The sequence below is a fragment of the Fusarium sambucinum genome, chromosome III (assembly GCF_050947815.1).
Source record: "Fusarium sambucinum isolate potato_lamoka chromosome III, whole genome shotgun sequence".
Taxonomy (NCBI): domain Eukaryota; kingdom Fungi; phylum Ascomycota; class Sordariomycetes; order Hypocreales; family Nectriaceae; genus Fusarium; species Fusarium sambucinum.
Window position 1 is genome coordinate 7,888,385 of NC_139292.1, and position 14,482 is coordinate 7,902,866.

At 46.7% G+C, this 14,482-nt stretch overlaps 7 protein-coding genes across 7 annotated transcripts; 3 read left to right on the forward strand and 4 right to left on the reverse strand.

The window, feature by feature from the left end:
* Positions 1–104: 104 nt before the first annotated feature.
* FSST1_012819 (uncharacterized protein) lies at positions 105–1,419 on the reverse strand (the record flags this gene model as incomplete). Its single annotated transcript, XM_083236080.1, has 2 exons — positions 105–1,087; positions 1,146–1,419. The coding sequence occupies 2 exons, from the start codon at positions 1,417–1,419 to the stop codon at positions 105–107; spliced, it is 1,257 nt and encodes a 418-aa protein (XP_083082515.1).
* Positions 1,420–2,263: 844 nt separating this feature from the next.
* Positions 2,264–4,330, reverse strand: FSST1_012820 (ankyrin repeat-containing domain protein; the record flags this gene model as incomplete). Its single annotated transcript, XM_083236081.1, has 1 exon — positions 2,264–4,330. The coding sequence occupies one exon, from the start codon at positions 4,328–4,330 to the stop codon at positions 2,264–2,266; it is 2,067 nt and encodes a 688-aa protein (XP_083082516.1).
* A 266-nt stretch (positions 4,331–4,596) lies between these two features.
* FSST1_012821 (SMP-30/gluconolactonase/LRE family protein) lies at positions 4,597–5,514 on the reverse strand (the record flags this gene model as incomplete). Its single annotated transcript, XM_083236082.1, has 1 exon — positions 4,597–5,514. The coding sequence occupies one exon, from the start codon at positions 5,512–5,514 to the stop codon at positions 4,597–4,599; it is 918 nt and encodes a 305-aa protein (XP_083082517.1).
* Positions 5,515–6,094: 580 nt separating this feature from the next.
* On the forward strand, positions 6,095–7,686 carry FSST1_012822 (major facilitator superfamily domain-containing protein; the record flags this gene model as incomplete). The annotated part of the gene is made up of 3 exons (XM_083236083.1): positions 6,095–6,897; positions 6,961–7,279; positions 7,342–7,686. The coding sequence occupies 3 exons, from the start codon at positions 6,095–6,097 to the stop codon at positions 7,684–7,686; spliced, it is 1,467 nt and encodes a 488-aa protein (XP_083082518.1).
* Positions 7,687–9,232: 1,546 nt separating this feature from the next.
* On the forward strand, positions 9,233–9,667 carry FSST1_012823 (uncharacterized protein; the record flags this gene model as incomplete). The annotated part of the gene is made up of 3 exons (XM_083236084.1): positions 9,233–9,361; positions 9,424–9,532; positions 9,588–9,667. 3 exons carry the CDS (start codon positions 9,233–9,235, stop codon positions 9,665–9,667), a joined length of 318 nt encoding a protein of 105 aa, XP_083082519.1.
* A 1,013-nt stretch (positions 9,668–10,680) lies between these two features.
* On the forward strand, positions 10,681–12,054 carry FSST1_012824 (uncharacterized protein; the record flags this gene model as incomplete). Its single annotated transcript, XM_083236085.1, has 1 exon — positions 10,681–12,054. The coding sequence occupies one exon, from the start codon at positions 10,681–10,683 to the stop codon at positions 12,052–12,054; it is 1,374 nt and encodes a 457-aa protein (XP_083082520.1).
* Positions 12,055–12,132: 78 nt separating this feature from the next.
* Positions 12,133–13,687, reverse strand: FSST1_012825 (DUF1593 domain-containing protein; the record flags this gene model as incomplete). The annotated part of the gene is made up of 2 exons (XM_083236086.1): positions 12,133–13,284; positions 13,331–13,687. The coding sequence occupies 2 exons, from the start codon at positions 13,685–13,687 to the stop codon at positions 12,133–12,135; spliced, it is 1,509 nt and encodes a 502-aa protein (XP_083082521.1).
* Between the last annotated feature and the right edge of the window lie 795 nt (positions 13,688–14,482).

Consider the following 14,482-nt stretch of genomic DNA (forward strand, 5'->3'; position numbering starts at 1 on the left):
TTGGTTGGGGGACAATGCGCAGTTACTGATCCACCTCGGCTAGTTTGCATGGCACAGTACCATCACAGTGATGACCGGGGGCATTCCCAACAATTACTAATCCATCAGCGCGCGAAATATCCGCTATCCCCGGATCCATCAGTTCCATCACTGCTAATCTCTCGGTAAGCCTTCTTCCACCCCATCTCGGCCACCCGATGGTCCAACTCTAACTGCTTCTTGGCTTTTTCGAACTCCTTGTCCCTGGGCACCAAGGACCTATCGCTCTGATCCATACCAGTCAGGAACTGAGAGCGCCCGGCACCACCACAAAGAGCTGTGTATACTACACAGGCCCAGTGTACCTTGACTACAGACTCGGTCTTTCTCGCTTCTTCTTGTGTCATAACAAGGCGGATGAGATAGCCAGATTTAGGTGCCGGAGACTCTGGATAGTGAGGCGGCGGGGGACAGTCTGATTGAACAAATGTATTGAACTCTCGTATGATGTTTTCCACATCGAAGTTGATAGTGGGTTTGTTGAATCGTGCTGTCAACTGAGGCATCCAGTAGAACCGCAAAAACACGTCGAATCTTCCGTCAAGGCGTGGGGTGGTACTCTCGAACTTAAACGCACACCAACCGGTTGTCAGGAATCTGTAAATAGTTCGGTCAACGGAAATCATGTTCCATGCTTTGTGACTCTTGCCAAGCTCTCTCACGCTAATTATATCGTCCAGAAGATCGACGTCGGCCAAGATATGACCTGATGAAAGCAGATTGCCCGTGATATTGTTTCTATCCACAGCATTGTTCCACGTACGCGGGATAAACCAGAAGAGAGTTAGGTTACCCATCTTCCCTGTCAACGTACAGGCATAACTATCGCGTTCAAAACAAGTGAGCTCCTCTGTCGGCTTGCTTAGGACATGTGGGAGGTATCGATCAGTGTTGAACCGCGATCTGTAGTACGTTGACTTAGAACATTCCTCCCAGCTCTCTTCACGGATGCGTTTACGGGTCAGAGGTGGTTGCCAAGTGGGCAATTTATCCGCTGCGTGTTTCCAGGTCTCACTTTTGAGATTGCCAGGGTCGATGTGATGCATGTCTGTATCCATGGTTAGCTGTTATTGTCCAAATGTCAGTTGAAGATCAGGGGGTCTTACAGTGCTTGCAAAATGTGGAGGCTTTCTCCAAATTGTTTTTCAAGACGCTAGGTCCCATTTCCATCGAAAGTGCATAACCTTTCTCGAAATGTTTCAGGTCTGCAAGCAGAATCAGGGCATGCTGTTCAACGCGGAACTGGAAATCAGGATAAATCATCTCTAAAAAAAACCTAAGCTTGTAGAATTGATCCATACGGGGCCTGGAAGCATTCAGAACAGGGACCGGATGGGCAATGCCCGATGGGCTGTGTAGCAGGGCACTGGTCTCCGCCATCTTACTGGATAAGAACGGAAGAATGATATAGGATGGTGTGGTGAAAGGTGGCAGGTAGAGAGCGTGTTGGTCGGGCTGCTTGTGGTCAGACCTTAGCTTTATAACAATTGAGAAGAAGTACGTGTCGATTCGGTTGACTACGTCTTAAGAGTGCGAGGGGAAGGTTTTTATGGTAAGTTTACTTTAATAAATTCAGGTTTGTGTTGCCAATAAGAGTGAGTTAAAGGTTGGCTGAGTGAGTGAAAAAAGGAATAAAGTTTTATGTAACGTGGTTTGGCTCAAACACTGTGATGGTCACATTCACTGAGATGAGCTTTGAGTTCCGCCGGAGCAATAGCATGCTTCTCTTTGAGTTGGCCTTTCGCCTGCCTGTTGAAGAAGCCCAACCCTTGCGCGGCATAAGGCATAATTCAGATACGAAAGGTTTAGATTGAAATTGTTTAAGCTTATGATTCACCTGACTACCTTGCCTAGGTGCTTTCTTAATGATGGGCTCCCATCGCGGCAACAATGTTCCAGATCAATCAGCAAGCAGGCATACGAACCAGACTACACAAGTACGTAGCCAAGGGATGGAAAGCCTAGCCAGAGTGGCTAGCTTAGATCAACCCCTCACAGCAATAATACTGTAATTCGAGCACTCTAACCGCTACTGGCATCACACATATTCTCATGATTAGCCTTGTAGCTGCTGATACGTGGACGTCAGCCTTCTTAAGCCTATTGGTGAGACTCAACGCCGGCAGACAATCTTCACGGCCGACAAATGAACATCAGAAGTATCTGAAATACCAGTCTGTCACTGAACTAAATGGAATTTCTTCTGTCATGTAGAAACCAGTTCTCATGAGTGACCACTCATTGCTGAACGATTCGTGCTAGTTCTATCAAGCATCGTCTTATACCATGGATGGTCTGCAAACAGACTCTTCATCTCTGATCCTTGTGCATATGCCGCAGCCGTCTTCCCATTTGCGCACTTCGCCTTTGGGTTGGCCCCATTCTCGAGCAAAAGCTTCACCAGTGGGACATTGCCACCTAACGCCGCAAAGGCAAGTTCTGTTTTACCAGCAGTGTTCAAACTGTCCGCATTGGCTCCGTGCTTCATTAAGAGAGCTACCGTATCATGTTGGCCATTCACACATGCCACGTGTAGCGGAGTGTTCCTCTTTCCATCGCGTTCGTCCGGGTCGGCACCGTTTACTAGCAAAAGTGTCGCAATAGTAATGTATTTGTTTGCCACGGCTAGACATACTAATGGTTCACTTTTAGCATCAACAAGAGCGTGGCGACCAACCAGGAGCTCGACTAGCTCGACGTCACCAGCAGATACAGCGTGCCAAAGAGCGCTCTTTCTATTGTCGCTCCCTCCAACATTACCAGAGACCCGGCCCTTTTGAAGAAGTAGTTTTGCACAAGCACGATGTCCGTGATGTACCGCATACCATAAAGCTGTCAGTCCGTTCGAGTCTCGTGTGTCGGGGTGGATTCTGGCGCTAGACAGGATAGATCTGACGATGCGTTCTTTACCAACCTCGGCTGCGTGGGAAAGCGCCGTTCGACCATCCTTGTCGACTAGTAAGCTGGATATATCTCTTCTGTTCATCAATTGGCTAACCAGATCCTCACGCCCACTTCGAGCAGCGAGGCAAACAGCTGAACGGATCTGATCGCTCGTGGCTTGTGACAACGCACCGGTATTGTTTGCCAATAAGAACCAAACCATCCCCGTATCTCCTTTCAACGCAGCGTCCGATAACGAAGAAAGGCTGTGGGAATTACGTTGTCGGCCTGGAATAGGTTCTTCCTCCTGATGCTTTCTAGATTTGCGGGCTATTGTTTGTGTGTGTAGTCTCACGCACAGAGATATAGCAGGGTGGTGCGTGAAGTTGAAAGTGTCCAAATCGATCCATTGGAAGTTGTTGCTCATGCATCGATCAAAATGCTCCATTGTCAGATACGTGTCCCTCAAATGGACTGCAATCAGTTTTTCCCTACTTCCAATAGTTGTGCAATAAAGAACACAAAGTCCCCTCCCTGTTGTATCTTGAGCGATAAACGGGGCCTCCATGTGCACACCTTTATTCGTTATGGTGAATGAGCTATTGTAGGGTGTAAATGGATTCCATGGTATGATGTCACCCGAGTCCTTGAATGCAGCAGGCGTCGGGGCAAGCAGACCTCCTCGCGCACCAGGAAACCTCCACGCGAATAGACTATGATCATCAGAAACACGCATGATTTCTTCCTGGAGTCTATAAAACGCCTTGTCACCCTCACCATAAAGGAGCGGCATGTTGATTCCAAAAAGACCCATCAGAGAGTATGCGCCATCTTCTTTGCGCGTCGTCACCCTGTCGGCGGCCCAAGACATCCTCTGTGCGATGCTTGTGGTCTCTAACTCGTCGCTATTGGAAAGAATGAATTCTGGAATACTTGTTCTTTCTGATAAGACACGAACAAGAGATGTCTTTGTTCCCAGTTCCTGCCAGTGCTGATCGAAGAAAATGATCTCGCGGGGCGCGATGAGCTCTTGGAGTGTCCATCCTCTGGTAAACCACCTGCTGTCGGGTATTTGAGATATCTCGAAAACGTCTGAGAGATATACGTAACAAACGTTGGCATCCTGGTAGTAACGATACATGGAGTTGATAGCTTCCGATAGCTCTGCACTACTTGCTTTGTCGATACAACAAGTGTCGTCCCAGATATAGTCGAAACCATTTTGCTCTGCTACACGGCAGCAATTTCGGAGTTTGCTGTAGCCATTTTTCTCCTTGGCACTTTCGAGACCAATATCCTGGAATAGAACCTCTTCTTGATCCCAAGTGTGAGAAAGGATGGCGTAGTCTGGTACATCATCATCGTTGACAAACTCTAGCTGTATGGTTTTGGTGTTGATAAGACGCATAGCTGGAGCACGTTCTTAAATGACAGTTGACACATGTTACATTTCAATGAAGGTAGGAATGTTCTCCTTTCCGATTTGCTTACGTGAGCATTTACCCCACTCTAGGTACAGTAGTATTGGCTGGATAAATCATGAGAGCAGGGGTCAAGCACTGAGGGGAAGCCAATACAGTACAATCACTTTGTGCCCATTGACTGGTAGGGAGAGTTGATCAAATGCCAGGGCCGATCATATAGTCATTTCACTACTGGGTTAATTATAAAATATTACAAGATACCTCTACAATGCCATTCCACTGTTAGAATTGAACCACTTTCACTCTCGACAATGTAAAGCGTCTTCATCTCCTCTCCACCCCACGTCAAATTTGTCGTTCCGGAACCAAATGCTTTCGTTGAGATAGCCGCCCTAGGTATTCCGTTTTTATAATGCACAAACACAGTTCCAAGTGTAGAGTGAGCAACAAATAGATTGCCCTCCTCGTCCGTCAAAAGACCATCCGGCCCCCCGACACCAAAATAACTAGAAAATCGACCTGTCCGCTGCACGCTACTATCAGGATACAATGGTGCAAGCCAAACACTGTTATCTCTCGTCATAGCGACAAAAAAATTATTCTCCTCGGCATCTAGAACTAGACCATTGGGCGATGGGCAATTGTGAAGGAGCACCTCGACGCGGTTGTGGCCGGAATCTGTGTTGATACGGCAGACGCGACCTGTGGGATCTTGAAGTCCAGTCATGCCTTGGTCCGTGAAGATAATACTGCCATCACGGGTGACCACTAGATCATTTGTACCTTTGAGTCGTTCGCCGTTGAAGCGATCCATGATAGTAGTCAGGGTCTTGGTGCCAAGGTCAAGAGCAAGTATACCCTGCTTGAAGTCGGCTATTAGGAGCTCTTGTCGTTTCTCGTGCCATGCCAAACCGTTTGGCTCGCCGTCATATCGTATCACGAGCTCCCATTCTTTGGTCTCGAGGTCAACAGCAAAGATCCGACCGTAGGGTATATCGGTGAGGTACAGCGTGTTCCCTCTAACTATCGGGCCTTCGAGGAAGCAGTCAAGGGGTCTGCCACGTTTTTGATTTGTCGAGTGTTCTGAACCACCCAGGGTACGATACGTTGTTGGAAGGGCGGTTACAAGCGTAGGTTCGATAATTGGAGGAGGAGCAAACCAATTCATTTTGGAAGGTCAGATAGCCTAAACAATGGCCTTTAGTGATATCAGATGTTCTTGAAGACGAACGCAATTAATTATCACTCGAAGAAAGAAATGGATGAGACACGGGATGGCCTAGACCTTGTGTTGAACGGAGACTTCCCGTGACGAACTGTCTCCGTAGTATAGCTTAGTGGGCGAGATGATGTACGGGAAACCGCCGCATGATTCCTGTATCATCTTGTCGGGGGTTCTCCGCGGCTGTCAAGCTGGGCTACTCTTCTCCGCTCTCAGTAATACATGACTCGTATTGTCGTATACAATCCCGGGGCCCCGTGGGGAAGTAGCACCAGCTTCTAATCTTCCCCGCATACATTTTACCAACTAATTATCGAATCTATAACAGGCTAATGGAAATGGCTTCACTTGTGTCCACTCAAATTTGCCTAGACAGAGCGGGATTTCCCCATTACCCTTAGTTAGTCCATAAGTTGCGTATATATAACAAAGGGATGGATGTCTTCAGTAGAATATTTGCATTCCGCTACACTTATCTCTCCTTTTGTTCTTTATCAAGCCGCACAAGTAATACACCACAATCACCATGGCTACCGGTGAAAAGCCTGATCCATGTCTTCATCTGGAGAACGACCCAGAAGCCACGAAGATCAACACCGAAACTCCATTGCCTTTCAGCCCCGAAGATGAGAAACGCCTCGTACGAAAACTTGACAGAACCATCCTTCCATGGATCATGCTTTTGTATCTTCTGTCTTACATCGATCGAAGCAACATGGGCAATGCCCGTAACATTGGTCTCGAAAAGGATATTGGTCTCAGCAGTGTCCAGTACCAGCTTGCCTCAGCGTCCTTCTACATCGGCACCGTCATATTCGGTACCGTTGGTGGACTGATGCTCAAGGTAATCAAGCCTTCAACCTGGCTAGGTATCTGTGCTGTTGGCTGGGGTGCTGTAAGCACTTTACAGGCTGCATGCACCAATCCTGCGGGACTTGCTGCCGTCCGCTTCTTCCTTGGCGTTTTTGAAGCGTCTTTTGCCCCTGGTTGTGCTTTATATCTTAGCTTCTGGTATCTCAAGTCAGAGCTATCTTTACGAATCGCCGCCTATGCGGGAATGAGCGCTTTGAGTGGCGTTCTTTCTGGTGTTATTGCCTACGGTATTGGTCGTGCTCAGGGTATGGCTGTCTCGCCATGGCAAGCGCTCTTCATAATTGAGGGCCTACCTACTGTTGCAGTGGGAATTGCCACGTTTTGGATGCTCCCTGGTCGCCCCGAGTCCGGTAAATCGTTTTGGTTTACTGAGGACGAACACCAAATCATCCTGAGCCGACGCAGCAGATTCACAAAGAATACCGACACAGGCATCAGCCTAGATCAGGTCAAGTCGTAAGTTAATGCCCTCTTCTCGGTGATCACCACGTATTTCCTCACTAACAAGCTATATAACAGAGCCTTTAAAGACTACCGACTTTATCTCTTCTGTCTCATTTACTCGGGGCTCTCGCTATCTCTCGCCGTCGCTGCCGTATTTTTACCTACAATTGTCAAAGACATGGGTTACCACTCTGTAACAGCAAATCTGATGACCGCTCCTATTTACGCAGTTGCCTATCTTACATTGCTTGTTACCGCCACTATGTCTGACAAATACCGGGTCAGAGGTCTTCCTATTGCAATTGGAGGCTTGATAGCTGGTACTGGATATATCTGTCTTGGAGTTTTAAAAGGCCATACAGCGCGATATGTTACATGCTTTCTTGCAGTAACGGTATGTTATTCATAGAGACACAACGACTTGCTCGGTCAACCACTAACCTATTATGTCTCTAGGGGACATATATGGCGTTTCCCATCGTCCTCACCTGGATCACTTCAACCTTTGCTGGTGACACCAAGGCTGGTGTTGGTCTTGGTATTGTCATTGCTGTCACTCATGCCGTTGGTGTTGCTGCGTCCAATATCTATCCCAAGAGTGATGCACCATACTATCTCATGGGCAACGCAGTGTCATGTGCTCTGTTGTTCACGACATCTTTAAGCGCAGTGGCTATGAGTATAATGCTCTACAGGGAGAACAGTCGACGTGACAGGCAGTATGGAAGGCCTGAGGCTGGGGTATCTATTGATATGGGGGGCGATGCGGATAAAGCTGAAGACTATCGCTATGAAACCTGAAAGGAAATATTGCAAATAGTTAGTTTTAGAGAAATAATTCGGCTTCTAAAAACCTTTCCTAGCCAGATGAATAGACGTCATACCTTTGATGATATTGTGGATGAAGTAACGTTACCAGACACATACTCTGTATACCTAGGTATATGCAACAGTTTCAATCTGGCATGGCTCATCTTTGTCACACTGAACTTCAAACACGATGCTCAACAATCCTGCCAGCATCCTTCTCGGAGATCTGCATCTTCAATCTTTCACTTCTAGGGAACATCAGAGTGGAGTTATTCTAATCGAGTAACACAAAGTCCCTACAGGAAGCATATGCTGCCACAAGGATCGAACGTTGCTCCCAGCGATCGTCTCTGAATTGACACTTTTTTGGCAGGTCCTAGTAGTAGGATTCAGCGGTGCGGGGGCATAAGGATTTCCTTTCTGCACGTTTTGAGACTTGGTGACGATCTCTTGACGTTGCTTTCGCCATTAGCAAGCCTTGTTGATGTTGATCTTGTCAGTGAAAGTTAAATTGTTAATGCATGGATGAAGCGGGACACAGCGATGTAACAACAAATTAGGCTACTAGGTATGAGTGTAGTAGATATTGAAGTTCGGCTGAGCGGTGAGTGACGCTGACTGTGATACCTCTGAGTATAGGTAATACCAGTCAGCTTACCATGAGAAAAGTGCAATGAGAGTAGCGCTGTGATGGAAACACTTGCCTTCATCCAGTGACGATATCATCTACTGGCTGTGCAACTCTAATTGCTTTTTGCTTTTCAATCCGAAACAATGTATGATGAATATACAGAAGTGCCTCGCGAAATTAGGCAGCTGATTGGGCTCAGCCTGCCTAATACTGCAGGTGCCTTGCTCACGTCAGCCTGCGGAGGATTTGAACATAAATGCCGACAGATGAAGGATTCGGATCTACAACGCGGAACTCATTCTGGGCCAATTGGCATTCAGAGCGACATCCGCAAAAGGTCCTTCCCACTTCAGCCCCCAATACATGACGTGGTTGCTGAGTCTTTGGGGTCATGCCGAGATCCGTACCTGTTCCATTGCACCTCTTGTTTCTAGATTCAGGCGAGCGTCCGAAGTACCTATTTGCCTTGTACAGTGGGTCGAGTGTGAACTGTCCGAGACATTCAGCTGACGGGATCTACGGAGTACATTGCTGACAACTCAATTGCCGACCCGGTCTCCTGCATACATGACTTCCGATTGGCAGCCTCGGAATAGTCAGGCTCAGACAGCCTTATTGACAAGAACGAGTGTACAAGGAGTCCTAGACTAATTCAGTCACTCATTCGAAGTGGTGACATCACAGACGTTAAACATTGACTCGGTCAGATGTTGAGTGAGGTTACTGTACTCCAGCGATAGACAACGAAAATGCCCATAATGGGAAATGGTAGTGTTATGAGTACAGAGACTTTGGGCATGAATGGGTATATAAGAAGTAAGAATCCCCAAAGAACTCTCTTTCAAATCATCACAATCGATTATTTCCTTCTCCACTTATACACGCAACACATCTCATAACATCAAGATGAAGACTACCGGACTCTTGACTATTCTTTTCACCTCGATGGCTGCGACTGCCATCGCCAGTCCCAACGCCCTGCCCATGGGAGTTGAGGTCGTTGAACGCGACGGCAAGACCATTGTACGAGAAGTGGTAAGCATCTCCAGCCTCCTATACATCACTTTAATTGTCTCCAAAACTGACACTTATCCTAGCCACATGCACTTCTTAGCCGCGGCCTTGAACCCCGATGCCGAGAGTGTGTCGGCCAAGGTGGCTCATGCACTATCGGTGATGGCAGCTGTTACGCTGAGGACCCCCCACGTAAGGATACACCTATCATTCATGACTTTAAATGGCCTAACTGACTTATCTGCAGTGTACTGCACATGGTGCGGTGACAAGTGCGGATCTCGTTGTGTCCGCCAGGGACAGACTTGCCAACAGACATGTGTTTAAGTCTGAACAAGAGTACTTAATGCCAAGGTGGCAGATCAAGTACGATTACTTTGAACGCGTCAAGTTTATCTTTCAGCACAGTCGTTATATATATACCACAGTTGAATAAATATAAATGAACTCTCTCGCTTCCGGATGTGTCGTGCCTGTTCTGGAATCTGGATCTGGTTCAAGTAAGGACAAGCCAATGGTCTCGTTAGTGGTAGTAAATTCAAAAACGACCGCAGTGAGTTTTCATCAGCGCAAATGCCCTTGTAAGCCAGGTGGGGTTCCGTGGATCATGTTGGTATATACTTGGATATTCTCTTGTTGTCAGTTGTTGAGACGCGTTTGCCACAACACCTACCCGGTAGAAGTTTGTCATTTCTCAATCGCGTCGTATAAGTGACAATTCCTCACTCAATCAGCCATTTGTCTTACATTTGGCATCTACAAAATACATTCAGCTTTCAGTAAAGGCATTCTTACAGAGATAATTCAAGAACCGGTGCAAAAAGAACCAGAAGTTATCATTTGACACTACAAGATGTCTTGGGAGAAAGATGTTTCGTGCACTAAAAATTGGTACCAGCTACATTTGCGGGGAGTTAGTGGTTGGCAGAACAATTAATCTTTAGGGACGTGGAGTATAAAAATAGGTAGTCTAAAGCCCCTCAATAAAACCAGCTAGCTGAGCAGATAATATTGTCTGTTATACTCCTAGCGGTCACTCTTTCTGACACCGTCAGGGGGGTTAGCGTCTGCGCCTATCCTTGCCCAAATTGTTCTTTAGCGGGCATGGGAAGACAAAAAACAATGTACGAGATGATCCACTGTCACCATCGTAAATTAGATCTCCGTGTGAATTGTTTTCTGTCAACCGTTACGCGAAGTAAATCAACGGATCGCGTATCCACGAATCCGCTAGCATGGTTGATGCAACAACAATTCCCAAAACAACAATACACAGATATCATTCTACACGTTGAATTGTTTCATCGAAAACCTAACTTTTCAATTTATGTGCAAAAGCAATGTCCCTTGATTTCGAAATTGAATCTTGGATTCAAAAGATCGATCCGTCCTCAAAACCTATCGCGCGCAAAGAAGAACCTTCTGGAAAACGCCGTCGCCTTAACACACTCACACAAGACGCGTCGGAAAGTGAGAAGACCATGAAATCTGTACGAAGCCGAAGTCATCATTCTTCGAAACGCGCTCATAGCGACGATTTTGAAACACCGCGCCCGATGAGGCGAATGAGGACACCGAGAACTGAATCTGGTACCTCATTGTCTTTGACACAGTCACGCGTTTCACAACAATCGGATTTATCTTCGCCTACTGAACAACTACGCGCTCTTCAACTTCACAGCAGAGGTGTCGTGGCCAAGCAACTGAGTGCCTTCCACGATAAACCTGCTGCGTTGGAAGCTCTCCTTGACAAAATCGATCTGGTTTCTTCAGGAATTGGGATCTTGCCGACTTCTCACGTGTCGCTCTTCAGTCATCTCGACAGAGAGACATACAGCGATTTTAAATGGACGCAAAACCCAGTTCTCAGCAAGTTTCTCTTTTCCAATGATCGCGATGAGATCGGACAGACACCTCCTCCCGAGACTATCCAGTGGATTCTCCACGAGGCTGCTTATTGCGACAGCAAAGGCTGCTCCAAGACAGATTGGAACGCCGAAGTCCACCATCGCGTACTCGAAGCTGCGTTGAGGCCACTACATGGTCCGCGAAGAGATCAACTCCTCGACTTTCGACTTAGTTCGAACGCTTCCATCATCAACGAGTATCATGTCACGTCAGCATCCAAGAGAGTTGACTTTTGCATGTACATCGACCCCAAACAGGATAAGAGAATTGGAGTTGTCGAGATCATTGAGACTATCAGGGAAATCCTACCGATGGGAATGTTTAACCACGCCAACTTGAGCCCGCTCTCGGACAATCCAATCGCTATCAGTATCGAGACCATGAAGACAACCGGTGAAGGTTGGGAGAACGCTAGGCTTCAGATGGAAGTTTGGATGGCAGCTCAATGGCAGTTCCTTCGACAATTGCTCGAGATGAGACAACACGCTGCAGACAAGCTGTCTGTGTTACGATCAAGAGCTGGCGAAATGAGTTTCTGCTCAGATAAGATCTGGGATCTACCGGACTTTATACCGGGTATCATCATTCAAGGTCACGATTGGCATCTCATCATGACGACGGCGGATGGAGAGAAGACAATATTCTGGCAAAAGAAGTCCATTGGAGACACATCGAGTTCAAAGGGTATTTATCAGATTGTCTACAATTTGCAGTTGTTACGACAATGGGCACAAGAAGGTTACTGGAAGTGGATGAAGGATCTCTTGCTTAATTGGCCACGAACTGAAGGAGGATTGGTATTTTAAGTAATCTATATTATTTTAGGTTGCCTTCTGAAATACCAATGATTTGCAACAGATCCCGTTGTTTCCATTGACAAAAAGCTATGCAGCCTCAGGGATCTCCAGAATAACACGTTTGTACCGTCTGATAGGATATGAGCCCTTGTTGTTGGTAACTTGAAGAATGATATGCCACTCTTTGTCCACCACACTCGGCTGCTCCTGTACCCAGCTATCAAGCATCGTCGAAATCTTAACTACTGGCCCAAGAGTAGCATTGCTGAAACCTGCTTCATTGACTAGAAGCGTACCATTGGTACCAGATGGCGCCGACAATGCTTCGATCTTGAAGAACTTTGCATCAAGACTCGTCAAAAAGGGAAGTGCGCATTCAGCATAGGAATACCACTCAAAGGTGAGCCCAGAAGCGTCATCGGAGTTATCAGTGTCGTATGTCTCACTAGCATCTAGAACTAAGGCGTCGTTAAGAACAACCTTCAATCGCAAAGGTTCATAACCGGTGGAGCCGTTGATAGAGATCTTTGGTGGATGAGCACCGTCTTCAAAGCTGTCAACGAAAGTCCACTGCATGCGTGCTGCGAAGTCATCCTGATAAGCGTCACGCCACCTCCAAATAGTGGCATAATGACTCCTCCAGTTCTCGCCATTATTGTTGACCAGAGTATCAGCCGAAGTTGCATACTCGTTGATATCGGAATCCTCAGTGACGCGGGTATATCGGCCTCCCCAACCTCCATACTCCGGTCGTCCTGGGACATTGAGACCATTCTGGATTGTCCAGATGAAGCTTGGGCTATCTCCCTCCATTGTGTAAATAATCTTGGGATATTCAGCTCCAAGCGGTCCAATCCGAATGTTGGGAGTCAGCCAACCGTCAAGCACTTTCGTCCTGTTGGCAGCGTTGTTATCGCCAGTGGAGATTCCTGTCCATGTGCCCTGGCTATACTCTCGGTAACCATGCACATTAACGATGTAGAACACGTCGGGCCATTTAACTCTGATGTATGGGCCTGTGTCATCTTGGTCTGAAATGGCGTAGACTCTAAGACGGGAGCGAAGTTGAGATGCGACGCGTTTCGTTTCGGTCTTGTCGATGTGCTGTAGCGCTTGTGCTAGGGTATTCGCCCCTCCCCAAAGACCGACATAGAGCGGTTCCGAAGATTCTTGCAGTGCCTCGACCAATTTCCGCGCGCCCTCACTAAGCGGTTGCTTGAGAGCGGCTTTGCCATACGACTAAATACGTTAGTATTAGTCCATTGAAGGGACGAGAGATACTGACGACAGGTCCGGATGATATCTTGCTTATCAGATCTTGGGGGTCAGGATAAGAATTATCGGGATGAACATGTTGGTTGAGCTTATCTACAACCTTGCTGTAGACGTCAATAACCCTTTTCACCTCTCCAGGATGAGTCTCATTTCTGAGGGACCATGATGTCACTGTCGCGATTCCTCTGGTGTCAAATTCATTTGAGTACAAGAGGTATCGGACCAGAGACATATTATCATCAGGCTCATTGAGGATGTCGGTGAGAATAAAAGTCCGGACTCTGTTGACCTTTGGGAGTACTGTTAGATCAGTGGCAGTAGCCAGGCAGGCCTGTAGCCAAGTTAGGCCAAAAAGAAATTTAACCATAATCACAGATATGGTGAAGCTGTCACGATACTCTCAACTAGACTTGGTATGTGCGTGACGTGGGAACACCTGATTTATAGCTAAGATCCGAATCGGTTCCTGCATCGGCCATGGCGGGGAGTGAATGTCTATGCCGAACCGGACAAGACCACAAGACCTCGGCCAGAGTGGCTGGTATATGGGGTAATCCACGATTTAAACCCAGAAAGTAGATTAAACATGGGGAAATGCTCCATCGTCAGTGATGTATGTTGCAGTTGAAGTGGCTCCAAGACTCACTAGCTTTCCCCGCATTCGGAACCGTGTATGATTCGCTGTATCTTCGGAACAGCCAGTGATTCGTTATCTTTTTCTGAGCCATTGGTTATTAATCTCAACTTTCATTGAATCTTGCTGGACTCTACTTTAGTATGCACCTTTGGTATGTTTAGGGTTTATCAAGGACCAGCTATCACCGCAGAAATGTTTTCGTTCCTATTCACTGCACACACATATCGGGCAGACAACTATTGCTTACTCAGTATAAAAAGCAAAGAGTATTATGAAAACACTACTCGCACTAGACGCCCTATTATATATATAAGACTTGTCTTTATCACTCTTCATGAGTTTAGGTAATTTAGCAGAATTCTTTTTCACATCTTTTATATAGAATCTGAATTCCTGGTCCATTATTCGGACAGAAAACCAATTAATTATTAAATAAAACTAGCATAAAAACTTATGAAAAGTTAATACCGGCAACTACCGTCGCCGCATTGAAGTTAAAATCTTGTTGAAGTTATCCAATTCAAC